This window comes from Eumetopias jubatus, unplaced genomic scaffold (genome assembly GCF_037043125.1).
Source record: "Eumetopias jubatus isolate StellerSeaLion01/CBP00866 unplaced genomic scaffold, mEumJub1_p1.0 scaffold_5, whole genome shotgun sequence".
Classification (NCBI taxonomy): Eukaryota; Metazoa; Chordata; class Mammalia; order Carnivora; family Otariidae; genus Eumetopias; species Eumetopias jubatus.
Genome location: NW_028274811.1, coordinates 54,293,126 through 54,311,571, shown reverse-complemented (window position 1 = coordinate 54,311,571; position 18,446 = coordinate 54,293,126). Strand labels below are relative to the sequence as shown.

The window sequence follows — 18,446 nt, the reverse complement described above, 5'->3', positions numbered from 1 at the left end:
ACTTCCACAAATGACTTAAATATAAACCTCTCACTTTCTCTTAAAACAATTTGGATGCATTTTTCTTCCTTGGAACCCAAACAGCTTAATTATAATAGAAATATTGAGTAACTACTATATATATAATCACATGATTATATATGTTAAATGTTATATTATAACAAGCTATTCCCAAATTCTATTTGCTTTAAGTGGAAGGAATTAAACTTTGTAGGGAGTTCTCTAGGAACTGTAAGGAGGCTGATGATTATTGTGGAAATCCATTTCCTTAGCTTGAACAACCAGAGTAAATTGGAGAGCTGACATGTAAGTCTCTGAGAGATATGGAATATAATGAATATACCCAAATGGGTGGAGAATAAACTGAGTAGGAAGACAGAGACAGCCAAGAATAAAACCAGCTGCCAATCCACGTGTACATCCTCTTTACAAACAGCAGAATTTCTTACTCGTTTACTTCTACCTTTCCCCTGCCTTTTCCAAATTATACTATTTTGGTTTTGAACACTGGCAATCACTGCCTCTGCTGCCATCAAGGGAAAAAATTCCTCATGATATTCGTTTTATGAATACTTTACACCTGTGAGAGATGTAGGATTAGTGGCAATTTACCCTCACTATGATGTTAGCTTTCAAGTAATACTGGTTTCCCAAGGCTAGGACAGTCCACATGTCAAAGAACCTCCAGTATCTCTTACATTTCCAGGAGGCACCACAATTTATAAATATGGTGGATAAACACAAGACTTATTTGAACAAATAAAAAAGGGAGCTCCTAGCATATCAGAGCAATACAAAGTTAGATGATGCAACAAGATATTAATATATTAATTATCTGGTAAACTATTTTAGAACCAATAGACAACACACGAAAGAAAATTCTCAAAATACAAGAGCAAACAAACCTGGGAAAATACTGAACCTTATTAGTAATCAATAAATGTAATAATGAAGTAGAATTTTTAGACTAATTAGCAAAGATAATTTTATAACAATAATACCCTATGCTGCTGAAGATATGATGAATCAACTCCAACAAATTGCTGAAGGTAGAATAAACTGATAGAACCCAACAGAAATCAACTCAGCAACCTGTAGCAAGAGCCATACGCATTTTTATACCCTTTGTCCTCATGATTACACTTCTTAGACTGTATCCTAAGAATCCTAAATAAAGGAAAAAAAAGTGTTATTCTCAAAGATTTTATCCTGGGATTATTTCTAATACAGCAATAAAAATATGGGTAAACATTCAACTGTTACTATGTTACTATGCAGTCATTGAAAAAGACCATTAATTTTGTAATGACATGGAAAATGCTTATGATTAGAAAGTGAAAAAAGTGATAAAAAGTTGTATGTAGAGAACAACTACAAATAAGTAAAACACGTATAAGATAAAGAGAATTGTTAAATGAAAAAGACTAGAAGGAAACAATGAAAAGCTAGCAGATTTAGTGTTAAGATTATGGGCATTTTTTGTTTTTAAAAAATTTTCAATACTGTGGTCATACTACTTTGAAAATGAAAATAAATAATAAAAATCTCCAAAAGTGTAACTGAAGTCATAAATAGGACAGGGCAAAAGACCTTAGAAAATATTCATAATAATGATAGATTCATCAAAAAGCTTAAATTACACCTTTTTTACTTGTTAAAAAGTCAAGAAGGTGTGAAATATAGTTTGGAAAGTTTTATGCGAAAATGCTTAAAGGTTATGGCTCCTAAAGGGTTAAATTTTATAAAATTAGAAAATTGAAATACTTGCAGAACTTTTCCCCAGATTATGCCATTAAAATGAGTAGATACAATGATATAAAAGAAGAGAGTGGAACTAAAAAATCTTTATAACAATGGAAAAAAATTCAGTTTCTGTAAAGCAAAAGAATTATACCAAAGAAGTTGTTTTATAATCCCAAAGACCTAGTCTCAGAAAAAGAATGGAAGTTTAACTTTTACTTAGATAATGGAAATTACTATAGTTTCTACATTTCTGATTAGTTTTTTAGATTACAGTTTAAATATCTTATATGCATGGAAAAATTTTTAATGTCATGATAATGAATTAATATTAGGACTTATTTAAATGTTTAAATGAAATACTAAGTAAAGATATACAGAAAAGTAAGATTACTAAAAAATTTAAAAGAAGAATACCAACATTTTGTTTAATATAAAAAAATTTCAGGGCACCTAGGTGGCTTAGTTGGTAAAGCATGTGACACTTGATCTTGGGTTCTTGAGTTCAAGCCCCACACGGGGCTTGGAGATTACTTAAGAAAATTTTTTTCAAATCACCTCTCATCAAGTTCATAATTTTTCAAAATACTGTACATAATTCCAGAAGTACCATTTAAGAAAAAAATCAATAAATAGCTTGATTAAACCCTATGTGGAATGAGAAGAAATGAAAATCCCACGAAAATGTAAAAGCCAAAAGCAAATTAAAATAAATTTTAGCTTAGAAAAGAGGGTCTATAATTCTTCTTCAATGGTTCTTAAGACTTTTGTGGGAATAAATTCTAAAGATTCTCTCAGTAATCACAAGTATGAATATTACAAGCAAAATTTACTAATGTATGATAATAAGATTTCAATTGTAGAAATAAATAAGCACATACTACAAATAATGTGTCATGTAGCATATACTAAACTGATAAAGGTTAGAGTTCTGGTTCTTTTCATTTTACTATTCAATCATTTGTGTCATATACTATTTTACTCTTTAAGAAAATAATTCATAAATCATTTAAAATTAAAACTGTCAGAAAACAGTAAACAAAAACTTTAAAATTTAAAAATTGTTAGAATCATCAATGGATTCTTCTTAATATATTTTTCTGCCTAAGGAAGTTAATGTAATAACTAAGAAGGGATGGAAAACAAATACATGTTTACAAATCATCTTCACTTGAAACCAATGGTAAAGTTCTGTGTACCTATGTAGTCTATGAGATAGATATCATCCATGAGCATACACTTGTAATTTGTAGACAAAGGAGTCTAATGAAATGCTTCAAAAGCACACATTATTTCCATTATACTAAACTGATTCTTAGGAAAAAAAATTGATTCATTTATTATTAAAAAAACCACTTTTCCTACATGATTTCCTTGGAATAGGGTTGGGTGCAAAGAAAGTAAATCTTTAAATCACATGAAATATTTCCATTAAAAAAAATTTCATAGGGGCGCCTGGGTGGCTCAGTCGTTGAGTGTCTGGTTGAGCGTCTGCCTTCTGCTCAGGTCATGATCCCAGGATCCTGGGATGGAGCCTGAGTCAGGCTCCCCGCTTAGCGGGAGGCCTGCTTCTCCCTCTCCCACTCCCCCTGCTTGTGTTCCCTCTCTCGCTGTGTTTCTCTCTGTCAGATAAATAAATAAAATCTTTAAAAAAATAAATAAAATTTCATATAGCAACGAATCCACATTTACAGTTCATAAAATACATAATCTCCAGTCAACTCTTCATTATGCTTTCTTACAGTACTATGCATATTCTAGAAGGAAGGAACTGCAGAAATTAAATCAATAAGCAAACATTCATTAAGCACTGATATATGCAGGATTTTATAGCTGGAAACTACAAACACAAATTCCTAAGATTTCTTTATGTTATTAAGTTCAACAATTCAATGTGTTGTAAGGTATTTGAGGAACCTGATTCAAAACATTTGAGATGTCCAGGAGTTTGTATTTCCAAGATTCAGAAAATGATAATTTTACCTGAAATCACAATTTTGTCCTGACTGCTGAGCAACTGAAACTCTACTAGAATCTCATGGAAGTATGAATGTATCAATTGTTTTACAAATAAAAATTGCCTGCTGTGTACCTGATCAGCAAGTACCAACAACAAAACAAAAGCCTCTAGCCCTCTAGGAAATAAGGGGAAAGTAAAGTTGGGATTTTTATTAGAGCCTTTTCCTTTTCATGCTTCAACCTTTTATTTCTCTACTGGCTTTTAAAATTCCCCATCAAATCCCTACATTAAATCTTAAACTACTATACGACACTCATGAATCTGAGCTTACTATTTGCACTAAAACAAGACTCCGAGAAAACCTCCTACCTTTACAGTTTTTCCAGTGTTTCATCCTTGACTTACAGAAGGATAAAGTGTGAGGGCAGAAGGATGGGCGACACAGACCTTTGAATCACAGCCACAGCCTTTCTGGAGCTAACAAACCCAGTGTAACTCATGGAGCTTTAGGACCAACTGCTTTCGGATCACGGGTCTTTAAGCCTTCTGTGCCATCCACAGCCAAAATAACATCAGGAAAAAAGGCGTATCAGAGATCTGGGGTGATTGTCTCAGTTCTTCTCTACAGGAAGAAGAGCTGGCTGGCAACCCTGCACAAATCACTTACACGCATTTGGTTCATTTCCCCAGCTATAAAGCAACTGAAGACCATGGTCCTCCCAGCTTTCTCTAGAAGTGAAACATTTTGTTGATTATAAACAGTCTGGTCATATTCCACACATAAAAGCCAGACTTTCTTCTTTATACTTGCTACTCAAATTCTCCAAGCCTTCAGCGAAACTTGTGTTCAACTCAACCATTCAAACGTAGTTAATGGGACTACTAAGTTATATGGCATTTGATTCTTTCTGCAAATACTTGGGCTCTTGTATCAGTCTTAGGTCACTTCTTACAGAAGTCACATTCAATAGCATGAACAATCTTTAGTTGAAAATGTCCAAAAATGTTTTATCATAACTTGGGTTTCTATCCAACAGAAGTCTTTACCCATTATCCCTTTAAAACTGTAACAGAGACTCTGTAAAGCATTACTTAATCAACTAAAAGTCCAATGCCTGGGTGGCTCAGTCAGTTGGGCTTCAGACTCTTGGTTTCAGCTCAGGATGTGATTCAGGGTCATGAGATAGAGCCCTGCAACGGTTGGGTTGGGCTCTGCACTCAGCGTGGAATCTGCTTGAGCATCTTTCCCCCTCCTTCTCCCTCCTCCTCTGCTCCACCCCCCTGCTCATGCATGCGCTCTCTCTCTCAAATAAATAAATAAATAAATAAATAAATAAATAAATAAATAAAATCTTAAAAAAAAATCTAATGGAGCATTCTAATTCTTGTTCTGGAGCACCTGTGGTTTCAATGATCCACTGTTTAATGCTCTTTTCCTAAACTAAGTCTCATAATATTTTCTAATAAAGGTTTGATAAGCAGCATTTTTATGAGCTTAAACAAACTCTTTGAAACACAGATCAGGGCTCTTTAGATCACGCCCATATACTGCCAACTGAACTCTATCACAAAAGAATTAACCAAGTATTTTATTTTGCCTTTCTAAACAATCAGCACCAATAACCCTGAAAACATATAATGTATGCCAAAGTCTGGTAAGTTTTACATACAAAGTTTAAATATCTTTACTTTCCTTGCTTTTCTTTTTGTCCTAAAGCTCATCAGGGTGACATATTAAACTCTGATCTACCACTACGAAGAGTTATAATCCAGATCTAGAAAGTTAAAATCATCCTCTCGATATAAGGATCATTGCCTCTGATCTATATGTTTGACTTACCTGTCCATTTCAAACAGGGAATTTCAGATTTTTCCATGCATTACTTGAGAGGCACTGTAGTACAGAGCTTAAGAATGCAAACCCTAGGGACGCCTGGGTGGCTCAGTCAGTTAAGCTCCTGCCCTCAGCTCAGGTGGTGTTCCTGGGGTCCTGGGATCGAGTCCCACATCGTGCTCCTTGCTAAGTAGGGGACCTGCTTCTCCCTCTGCCTGCCGCTCCCCCTGCTTGTGCATTCTCTGACAAATAAATAAAATCTTTTAAAAAAAAGTGAAATCCTGGAGTTTCTCTGCCTGATTTTGAGTTCCTGTCCTGCCACTTATTAGTCAGAGAAAGAATTAACCATGGGGTCATTATGAGGATAAAACAGCCAAGTTTCATACACCTAAAAACCTCTATGTAGAAAAGACAGAGTTGTCTTTTCCTAATGGTTTATAGTGCTTGGAAAGAAACTATTTTTCTATTTTATTCCACTCTTAACGCAAATCAATGTTGTAAGTTTCTTGTTTCAAATCTTCCAATGGCTCATGCTAGGCCCAGTAGGTTATCTCTTCATCAAATCCCTCTACTATAAACTATAGAGATAATTAAGACCCACCAGTCAAATTGGTCAAACCCTTCAGTTTCCATACCGTCCCTGACTGTTTTTGTACCACATTTGAGATGGTATGACTCACAAAGCAGAAAATATTTAGTATTTAGTCCTCTACATAAAAAGTTTGTGGACTCCTGCTCTGTACCGTTTAGGGCCCCTGAACTACTGGGAGATTCAAGAACACAGTAGGTCCTTATCTTTGCTGACATACTCTCTGAAGTGCTACTCCTATTCCCCTGAAATGCCAGAGCCATTTCTCCCACTCTCTGCTTGGAAGCCACTACTAACCTCGCTGGATGCCTCCACAGATTTATATCAAAAAGCTGTAACTACACTTTGTTGTACCTTTTTCATTTACTTCTCTCTCCTCAGTAGTATGTAAATCTCTTAATGAAAAGGGACAATCCCAGCACTAATAAATGTTTAGCAAATGAATAAATGGCACACAAAATAAATCCATCAAAATTTGCCATAATTTTCCTGCTTTCCTATGCTATTTTTATTTTTACTTCATTATTTTTCAAAAACATTATTTTTAATAGCAGCATATTATTAATTTTATGACTATTTCTTTATAGTTTTGGTGGATACCACCTACCTATTTCTAATCATTCATTTGCATCTATTTAGAATAGTCACAATTTCATAAAGTATTTCTCTGCTTTGATTCCTTCCTTAGTAAAGGCAAAAGCAATGAAATCTTAGTCTTTCTGAGATGACCCTTTTTATCTATGGCAGCCACTTCTACACCTGAGGATTAAGGGGCTCTGTCGAATATTATTTTACTAATGGCTTCAGAGTGCTTCAAAGTCAACTGTAAAATCCAATTAAATTTTTTTTCCTTTAGTTTTCAGTATATAATTAATTTCTAACAGCTTGTGGGTAGTCTTCTTCTCCTTAACTGGAATATCTGATTTTTTTTTTTTATTATTTCTCTATTAAGACCTTAGTTAACTTTAGCAGGGGTTTTACTAAATGTATTTTTCAATTTGGTTACTTAATAGGCCATTGTCACTTCTTATATAGACACCCCAAATTTGATAGATTTGTTTTTTTTCTACCCTATTTGTGTTGAGGTCGTTACTAAGAGTGTTTCACCACAAATCATTTTAGAAACGAGCTTTATATATTCATTACCAATTACATCTCACTCAGGTAAGGATATTTTTTCCTTTTGTAAAATATATGCAGATACTTAAGTCCTGTCTGGTTTAACTTTGTAATTTACCAATTCATCACTTCCGGGTCAAGTTTTACTATCTTCATAATGTGGTCCATGATCTACAATTAGTAGCTCCACTATACTAAATTATAAGATTCATTATAAGGTTCTGTATTCATTCGATGTATACGTATTCATTCGATGTATAGGTATTCATTATAAGATTCCTAATATGTATATTACATGAAATTTTACAAATAAAGGACATAAGCTTTGCTATCAGGCAGATCTAGATTCAGATTCACCTTGAACACTCTTATGAGTCCATGGACAAAGTACTTGCCTATCTATAGGTAACTCCCATGCATAATACAGGGCTAAGGAGCAAAATGAATGTAAAAGTAACAATGTATGATAAATGCCTACAAATAATGCCTTGTATATTACATGGAAAAAATGTTAATTCACTCCCTCTTCTTTTCCATCTCAAGCAATAATAAGGGCAATAAATGCTGTGCTCCTCAATTTATTTTAAGCCCATTATTAAATTCCCTTAATTAAAAGCAATATGGGAATATGGACCATGAGCTTTTGATGTTCATATACTCCAACCCAATATTTTCACTTTGGAGAATCTATCTTAATGAAATAATCTAAAACACAGAAGTTTTTTCATGTACAAAGGATGCTCAGTGTAGTGTTTCTTAGAACTGCAAAAAAAAAAAAAAAAAAAATCAGAAACTTGCTAGCTGTCCGAAAGGAAAATGTTTAATTATGAGAAAGCCACATTATGTGGTCATTTTAAAAGATGCTGACAAAATAATAGCTTATTTTGAGAAACAGCTTATGATGCTAAGTGAAAAAAGCAGAATGCAAAGTTATTCATATAGTAAAGTCTCAACTATGTAAAAATCAAATAAACTGAGAAAAAATACTGGAAGGAAATATATCAGTGGGTTTACAGTAGTTATCTCATTGTTTAGATACTAGTGATTATAATTTTATGAGTTGTTTTCTAAAATATTAATGATCATGATGATGATAATAGCAGTTATTATTTATGGAGTGTTCACTACATCAGGCCCAGTTCTCCCATCCAAGTACTAACCAGGCCTGACCCTGCTTAGCTAACGAGATCAAACGAGATCAGGCACATTCAGGGCCGTATGGCCGTAGACACATCAGCCCCAGTTCTAAGAGCATACTTTATTAACTCATACTTTATTAACTCATTTAATCCTCACAGAATTATGAGATGAGAAAATCTGAGGCACAGTGAGATTAGGTAATTTGCCCAAATTCACACATAATTTCAGAAGGTACCACAATTTGAAGTCTGGCCCTAGAGCTTCTGTTCCTAACTGCAACATTCGAAGATTTGCTTTGCTTTTAAATTTTAACCATTAAAAAGGTTCTCCTCAAATCTTGTGGTCTTTCAGTTACCAGCTTTCTTTTAGCTTTAGGCTTTCCTTCAGTTCTGAAATCAAATAATTGCTCTGCCATTAGGTGCCATTTTGGAATAAGACATAGCCACCATTCCTCTATGGGTTCTATACACTCCAGAAAATTCCAAGACAAATCTGCATCCCTATTTCCTGTCCCATTATCTCATTTAACCACTAAGACTCATTTAACCATTCTTAGTTATTACACCTATTTTCAGTACTTCAAAGAATTCTAGTAAGGAGGTCCAGAGGTAACCAGACATGGCTTCTAGGAACTCTCTCCTACACTAACACCCATCCATAAAACTACAAATCTAGTTACCACCCTTACAGACATCCATCTTCCATCATAAAGTTCATCTGCCCTGTGACCCAGGAGACACCCCTCACCTCCCAACTCTCACTGGATATCTACCCTGACCCTGGTTGAATGGGACCAACTAAGAAAGAGTCCCAACATTTGGGGAATTTTTTGTCCCTGATCCCGATTTTTGAAGATGGCATTATTCTCTATTGTTTCTGAAAACAATCATCAGTTAATCAATCATTTTGGTTCTTTCAGCTTTCTCACTTTTGCTGGTAAACCAAATTGGTTTTTTGGAACAAGACCTTTTTGGCACCAATATATATATTCAAGTATCAATCCCAGAAAGAAATATTCACAACTTATACCCTGGGCAATAAAAACAACTCCCACTTAATTGCTGTGCTCCTCTCTGCAGTTTACACTTGATAAATCCATTTCATGACATATGTCACCTGTTTTGCCTTCCTTTATTAACCAAATTTCTTTTTTAAAAACAGTATTTGCAGAATCCAACATGGATAAAAGCAAGCAATTCTTCTAAAGATAGTACATTTACATTTCAATGCAGTTCATTTACAGTATTCAGAAAACCTGAGTTCATGTGATGGCTTTAACATTATATAAAAAAGAAAAACTAGTCATAAAAACAATGAATACATTATCAAGTGTTGATAATGGAAGTATTTACAACCAGAATCATATATATTTTTACCAAAATCTTATCCTGCTCAGAGTATGTAATGGTAATAAGCTTGATTACTTTAAAAGATTTTTATAGATATTTCAGCAGGAGGAATTATTAATTCCCTGAGTACCTAGGAAAAAAATGTAACTACATCAAGGCTGATCAAGGTGGGGGCCCCTTTTAGGAAAAAGAAAATGGAGCACCAATAGTTCATTAGGTTCACATTAAATTAGGTGAAGTAAAAACCGGATTGCTAAACTGTTACGCATTTATGACTACATATGCGGGGGAGTAAAAAAGAAATCTGCACCTTCAAACTAATATTCCCCTTTTGCGGCTACAAGTTTTCAACTTGGTGGAACCATTCTCTAAGAATGGTGTGCAGAGCAGGGTAAAAGTAGAAAACAAAACTGTTTCCTCCAAAAAACGGAATGCTCCCCTGCTTCATTAAGTATAACTTCTTTGCCATTCTAATATGAAAGCTCTGATGTAACAGGGAAACTTAAAATCCAAAAGGAACTTTTGTTATCCTAAAAAGGAGTGGGTCACGATAGCCATTTTACAACCTCACATTTCCAAATAGCTATTAGACGATACAACTTTTTTTTTTTAAAAAAACATCTTTTCTTTAGGCTGAAAAATAAAGTACTATTTATAAACTCATCGTTGAAGTCATCACTGTTTCAAGGCAGGATTGTTATTAAGCTCCTTAGTACAACTGTCAAAATCAATTTGTAGACAGCCGCCAAGTTTAAATTTCTACATCTGTTGATGAACCAAACTGATTAGTGATTGTTAAGACAACGGACTTAAATTGTAAGCAATCCTTGCAACATCCAGTTGGTTTTTACAGTCAGTAGACAAATAGGTGATCATTTTTAAAAAGGAAGAAAGCCGTTTCTTTTTAACTGTGGTAGCCGGTCTGCTCCTCAGCAGCTGTTCCCTGTTGCGTGTTCGCATGGGAGTACAAAAGCGTGGAAGTGCAAAAACCAAACCCACGCAAAGCTCGTACAAACATTAAAATTATGTAAATATGTCGTGAGGCCAAGAGGCCCCCAAGGGGCAAGAACAGCCCAGAGAAAGCGATCAGCCAGCTGAGTGTGGAGGCGAAGGTGTGCGGGCCCCGGGCACCCCAGGGCCGAGAGGGCCGGGCGGGGGGACAAAGACGGGCCATCCGGGGCAGCGCCCCGCAGTGTCCCAAAGCGCCCAGAACCGGCCGGAAGCAGCCGTCCTGGGGCAGCGATCGCGACACGAGGACCCTCAAACGCCGCGTGTAACAAAAAGCTCCCCGGCGAGAAGGCTCTCCCCTTCGCGCCGTCCCCACCGGGCCCTAGGCCCTGACCTCCGACATCTGAGGAGCGCTGCCCGACCCCTGCCCGTGTCCCGCAGGACGCCCCGGCCGGCAGCTGTTGGGCTTAGAACCGCGCCGCCGCCGCCGCCGCCGCCGGGCTCCAAACGGCCGGGAGGGCGGCAGGTCCGGCGCCTCTCCCCGCGGCCCGTCAGGCAGCTTCGGAACAGCTGGCCTCCGCTCCCGCCCTCCAGGCTGGGGCCGCGCACCCTCACGCCACCTACCCGGTCCCACACCATCCCAGAGGTCTCTGGCGCTCGGGCCCTCAGCCGTAGCGGCGCTGCCTCCCGTCCGGGGCCTGAAATGGCTGCGGAACAAAGAGAATCTGGGCTCCGGCGAGCGCGGGTCCGATTGGCCGGGGGGCGGGGCCCGCCTCGGGAACGTTCGGCGGCGGTCGCCTAGGCAACGGCGGCGCGGCTGGGAAAAGCCGGGCCCCGGCCTGCCAGGCCTTCGGACCTGTGCCCGGCGGCGTGCGGCAGCGGTTGTTCAAGCTGCGCTGCAGCCCGCTGCTCTGCGCCGTGAGGCCTCGACCAAAATGGCCCTGCGTGTGTGCATGCTTGGGGGTTGTCCAGGGCCTCCTAGCAGGACCACCCTACACCAGCGAACTTCCGTACCCCGGGGTAATCTCCCAAGTGACAGCCCTGCCCCGGGAGCCTATATAAACACGGAACATGCCGCATATCCCCCAATAATACAGGTCCAACGTCGCTGGTAGAAAAACAAACGGCTTCATTAGATGGATATGGGCAGAAGGCTGCCTGCTCATTAATGTTGCGTGATTGACTTTTGAGGTATACTGCACCTGGCATATCAACTGCTGTGTTTGTTAAAATTAAAAGATTTATAAAATTAAGTTTTACATGTCCGAGTGTGTATTCAAATAAAACTAGTTTCTTGCTCTTAGAAATAACAAGCCCTCCTCTCCGTAAGCAGCCGCCACGAGAAATTAAAATGTCTTCTGTTTTCTAAACAACATAATTCAAAATGGGAGAGGTAGATATTTTTATACTCAGTTATAATAATAGTAATGAATTGATAAATAACAGTTCCTTTCCCCACATTATTCTTATATATAAATTTACTATATATGAATATTTTTAATTTGCATAGCTGGATAATCATTGTATCCTATGGTGATGATGCCGTTGATAATATTCTTCCTCATAAGATCGACGCGTGTAAAATGCCGGCAATTTCGACTATCCTACTTGCAAGTGCTGTATATATTATGTTTTGAAAATGTGTAGCAGTTGTTGCCTTGCAGGCATATTCTAGATAAAAGTCTAGTACCGATACTAGAAAGTTTTAAAAAATTTATATTGATGTAGCTTGTTAACAAACTTGCTAATAATTTTCATTTGCAACAAGTCATTTTACAAAACAATTTATTTCACTTAAATGTTGAGTATAGAAGGACTATCTTTATCATTAGGAAGTGGAACATAGTAAGAAAAAATATTTTTAATAACTGAAATGCTCGTAATTATGAACCCACCATTTCCTAATGTTAATTCGATAGCACTTGGATACAGGAGCATGCAGCAAAAGGAGGTCTCCAAATAGGGACAGATTGCAAGAAAAAAAACTTAATGTAAACCTTCTGAAATGGTAGTTTAGTGTATCTGCAAGAACATTTATCCAAAATATGTATATTTATCCAAATAACAAAAAGGGCTTATTTCTACATTTGAAAAGTCCCAGTGTGGGACTTTTTTGGGACATCAAGGGAGCCTTGAGCCATACCAATCAGGGGATGTGTGGCATCTGCATTTCACTTTGCTAAAGAAAAATAATAGGAATACTTTCTAAATGTAAAGGTTGAGCAAATAATGATGGATGTAAAGAACTACTGACAAAGCAATTAGTCAGGAATTCACCTGAATAATACTTTGGATTATTATATGTAATAATTGAAATTAATTTTAAAAAGTGAAGTATTATTTGATATGAGGATTTATTGACCAAAATCTTTTTAAAGAAAAGATATTATCAAATGTGAAACTGAGACTGAGCAAATTAATATTCATGTCTATGAAATTTAAATGAAAATGAATTAAATATTTAGTATGAAATAGTTCTGCATTGAATGAAGAGATACTTATACATACAGCATTTTTGTCTCTACCTTCTAGGTTAAATTAAAAATACATGTTTTAAACAGTAGATCTTCTTACCATTAACAAGGATTTATTAACGTAGCTTATTTTATCTTACTTTTTCTGTTATTTGTTTACCCTTTGCACACTTTGCACATGAAATAGCAGCTATTCAGTAATGTTTTCTCTTTATACCTAAATACAAAACAGCAGAACTCCTGTAGGAAAACTTTGTCAGTATTTTTAATGACATATACTTAAAAGTGGTAAATAACTTAGATTTTTAACCCCCAAACCTACTACAGATACCTATGTTTAAAATTTCTTTATTAATTCTTTTCTTAGGTGAAAAAAATCAAAGAATGGTAGAAATTACAAAATAGCATTAAGGGAGAAACATACCTATAAGCTTTCCCCTTGGAAGAAAAAGATGCTTACTCTGTCAGATGTAGCATTGTCAAAATAAGCATGAAGCTGGGAGGCAGAGGGCCTGTATGCAGATGATTCCAGTTCAGCCTTTCTGAGCTTCACTTGTCTTAAATGGGATTAAATAAGATAAAGTATATTAAGAGCTCATTAGCAGAGTGCCTGGCAGATAGTTAGAGGGCAATAAAAGATAGTATTACTAGGTATTAATATATATAAAAGAACAAATGTTTGAGAAGGAGGAATGGTGATTGAAAAAAAATTATAGGTTTGGAAATCTAAAAATTGTTAAATATCTTGTTTTTTTTTAAATATTTTATTTATTTATTTAATTGACAGAGAGACAGCGAGAGAGGGAACACAAGTGGGGGAGTGGGAGAGGGAGAAGCAGGCTCCCTGTGGAGCAGGGAGCCCGATGCGGGGCTCGATCCCAGGACCCTGGGATCACGACCTGAGCAGAAGGTAGTCGCTTAACCAACTGAGCCACCCAGCACCCCAAAAAATTGTTAAATATCTTTAATAGGCAATTGTTGGTGAATATATAGAAACACAGTAAAAGATGTGAAACAATCTTTTAGATACAGGCAATCTTCTAAAAGAGAATACCTCTTTTTTTTAAAAAAATATTTATTTATTTTTAAAGATTTTATTTATTTTGACAGAGAGAGAAAGAGAGAGAGACAGTGAGAGAGGGAGACAGTGAGACAGGGAACACAAGCGGGGATGGGTTGGGAGAGGGAGAAGCAGGCTTCCTGCCAAGCAGGGTGCCCGATGCGGGGCTCGATCCCAGGACCCCGGGATCATGACCTGAGCCGAAGGCAGACGCGTAACAACTGAGCCACCCAGGCACCCCTAAAAGAGAATAAATACTTCTGAGAAATATTCTCATCATATACTTTGGGAATGATGTGGGAATTCTCATTATAACCTTTAATAGTATACAGTTTAAGGAATTGCCTTCCATTGCAACATCTTCAGATTGGCATTAAGGAAAAAAAAACATTTTTAAAAGTAATTATTTAGAAGAATTTATTCAAATTCTGAAAGAGAACAGCTATAGTCAATATTTAGAAATGTGTAAATAATCTATAGACATTTTTCATTTAAAGCAAACCCACTATACTGTTTGAATGTACAAAAAGGATAAATTAGAGAGTTATTATTATCTGGGAAAGGATTAACCTCAAAGTTTCTTTAACTATGAATGTCTCTCCGTCATTAAAATATGATTCTATTTATAAAAAGGTCAACTTAGACTTCTACTTCTGGGAAGATGGAGTAGACCTACTTTTTCCTATTCCTCCCAGTAAGTACAATTACAAGCCCCTAAACATTACGTATAAAACAAACATAAGAAGACTCTGAAAGATGGAGAGAAGACAGACCCGCAAGGACCTCAAGACCCAAGGTCAGCACTATGGTTAGTTCCCTGGGGGATTTTGTTTGTTTGTTTGTTCTGTTTTGGTTTTGCCTCATCTATCCCAGACTTGACATGGAAGGTGCCGGAAACATGAAAATGCCAGTGGTTCAGACAAAAAATCCCCAACAAAATACTGCTCTCTTTAGCTGAAGAACCAGAAAAGAGGCAGTATAACAGATTAGAAAAAACAAAAACAAAAAACAACCAACCAAGCAAACAAAGAAAACCACTTAGACAATAACCGATAAAACTAAAGAAAAGCAAACTACAGGAAAATATCATGACCACTCCTCCCCAGCCCCGACTCAAGTCAGCAAAGGCCTAGGGGAAAGCCTAGACTTCCACCTTCACCAGACTGTAACAGGGGCCCCAACCCCATCTCCCATCCCATGGTGTCAGAGAGTTAAGCAGGCAGCCAAGACTTTCATACCCACTGGCCAGTAATGAGAGAGAGAGAGAGAGAGAGAGAGAGAGAGAGACTTTCATCTTGGGTGTCAATGGAGGCCAAGTGAGGAACTTAGACTACTCTCCAACCTGGCAGTAATGAGGTGGTACCTGCTCCCCACCCCCACTTCCTCTAACAATGCTTTGTCAGAAAAAGCCAGCTAAAACAATATTTAAATAAGATCCAAAGTCTTATAACAAGATACCCCCAAATGTTTAGGTTTCAGTTGAAAAGTGCTCATCTTATCAAGAGCCAGAAACATCTCAAACTGTACAAAAAAAAAAAAAAAAGAAAAACAAAAACCCAACAACTAATAGATGACAAAACCAAGACAACAGAGATGTTAGAATTATCTGACAAAGATTTTAAAGCAGAAATAAAACACTTCAATGAGCAACTACAAAAACACTTGAAACAGGGAAAAAATAGTCTCAGCAAAGAAATAGAAGAGGTAAAGAATGGCTGAATCAAATTTTAGAACTAAAACATGCAATAATCAAAATAAAAAACAAAGTGGATGGGTTCAGCAACACAGTGGAGAAGACAGAGGAAAGAATCAGTGAAAATGTAGATAGAGCAATAGAAATTGCCCAATTTAACAATGGAGAGAAAATAAATTGAAAAAATAAATGAATAGAGTTTCATGGAATTAACAAAAGGTCTAACATTCGTGTCCTGAGTCCTGGAAGGAGAAAAGAAAGAGGGTGATACTAAAAAATAAAGAAATAATAGCTGAAAACTTGAGAAATTTGACAAAAGACATACACCTACAGACTTAAGAAGTTGAACAGAGTTCCAGCAAAGGTGCCAAAACAATAAAATGGGGAAAGACAGTTTTCAACAAATAGTCTTGAAACAACCGAGTATCCACATGCAAAAGGATAAAGTTGGATCTCTACCTCATATAATATACAAAAATTAACTCAAAATGGATCACAGAACTAACTGTAAGAGTTAAAACTATAAAATTCTTAGAAGAAAACATGAAAGTAAATATTTATGACCTTCAGTTAGGAAAACTAAAGACTTGTTAGATATGATACCAAAAGCACAGTCAACAAAAGAAAAAACTAGATGAATTGTACTACACCAAAATTTCAAACATTTGTGTTTCAAAGGATATCAGCAAGAAAGGAAGTAAAAAGTTTATCCACGGAATAAGAAAAAATATTTGCAAATAATCTATCAGATAAGAGACTTGTGTCTGGAATAAAGAATTCTTACATCTCAATAATAAAAAAAGATGAATAACCAAACTAAAAAATGGGCAAAGAATCTGTATTTCTCCAAAGAAGATATACAAATGGCTGATAAGTATAGGAAAAGATACACAACATAATTAGCTTTTAGGGAAGTGCAGATCAAAATAATGAAATACCACTTCATACCCAGCTATAATAAGAAGGACAGGTAATACCAAGTATTGGCAAAAATGTAGAGAAATTGGAACTCTCATACTTGCTGGTGGGGATGTAAATGCTGCAGCTGCTTTGGAAAACAGTTTGGCATTTCTTCAAACAATTAAACAGAGAGTTACCATATCATCCTGCAATTCCACTCCTCACGGAAATGAAAACATATCTCTACACAAAACTTGTGTACAAATGTTCACAGTAGCATTATTTATAGGAGCCATAAAGTGGAAACAACTCAAATGTCCATCAACTGATGAATGGATAAATAAAATATATTATATCCATATGTGGAATATTAATTGGTACTAAAAAAGGAATAAAGTACTAATATATGATACTTTGAAAACATGCCTAGTGAAAAGATCCAGTTACAAAAGACCATATATATCTCTATATGTATCTAGAATAGGCAAGTCTACAGAGACAGAACGTAGATTCATGGTTTCCAGGATTAGAAGAGAGAAAATAGAGAATGACTACCAGTAGATATAGGGTTTCTTTTGGGGGTGATGAAAGGAGTTTAAAATTAGATAGTGGAGGTTGTTCAAGCCTATGAATATACTAAAAACCACTTTATGGTACATTTTATTTTTTATTTTTATTTTTTTAAAGATTTTATTTATTTATTTGAGAGAGAGAATGAGACAGAGAGAGAGAGCATGAGAGGGGGGAGGGTCCGAGGGAGAAGCAGATTCCCTGCTGAGCAGAGAGCCCCATGCAGGACTCGATCCCGGGACTCCAGGATCATGACCTGAGCCGAAGGCAGTCGCTTAACCAACTGAGCCACCCAGGTGCCCCTTTATGGTACATTTTAAAAGGGCAAATTTTATTATATATAAATTATATCTCAATACAACTTATTTTAAAAAATAAAATAAACAAATGAAATAGGATTAACCCAAAGAAATCCATGGCAAGACCCACTGTTCAACTTCTGAAAACTAAAAACAAAGGAAAAAACCTTGAAGACAAGGAGCAAGAAATGACATTTTACCTATAAGGGAAAAGCAATTTGAATGACAATGATTTCACATCAGAAATCATGGACTCGGGGGATGGGGGTGGGCGGTTCCTGGGTGGCTCAGTTGGTTAAGTGTCTGCCTTTGGCTCAGGTCTTGATTTCAATGTTCTGGGATTGAGCCCCGCGTCGGCTCCATGCTCACTGGGGAGTTTGCTTCTCCCTCTCCCTCTGCCCCCCCCCCCCCGCTCATGCACACACTCTCAAATAAATAAATAAAATCCGTGTAAAAAAAAAAGAAACCATGGAGTCCAAAAGGAAATAACACTACATTTTTCAAGTGTTGAAAGGAAGGAACTATCAACCCAGAATCCTATATCTGGCAAAAATATCCTTTAGGTGTGAAAGGGAAATCATAACATTTTCAGAAAAAGGGAAAACTAAAAGATTTTTGTAACTAGCAGACTTTTCATAAAAGAATGGCTAAAGGAAGTTCTCTAAACAGAAATGAAATTGTAAAATAAAGAATGTAAGAACACTGAGAAGGAAGAAAGCTTAAGTTAGGCAAAAATATGGGTAAATATAATAGGTTTCCCTTCTCTTTTTT

The 18,446-nt window shown here is 36.5% G+C and overlaps 1 protein-coding gene across 2 annotated transcripts in view; it reads right to left on the bottom strand.

Moving 5' to 3' along the window:
- TNPO1 (transportin 1) overlaps positions 1 to 11,382 on the bottom strand; it is an 86,954-nt gene extending 75,572 nt beyond the window's left edge. For both annotated transcript variants that reach the window (XM_028089614.2, XM_028089615.2), the window contains exon 1: positions 11,304 to 11,382. In XM_028089614.2, coding sequence (XP_027945415.1) covers positions 11,304 to 11,318 — 15 coding nt within the window. In that variant the 5' untranslated portion in view covers positions 11,319 to 11,382. The remainder of the gene's footprint in view (positions 1 to 11,303) is intronic.
- Positions 11,383 to 18,446: the final 7,064 nt, after the last annotated feature.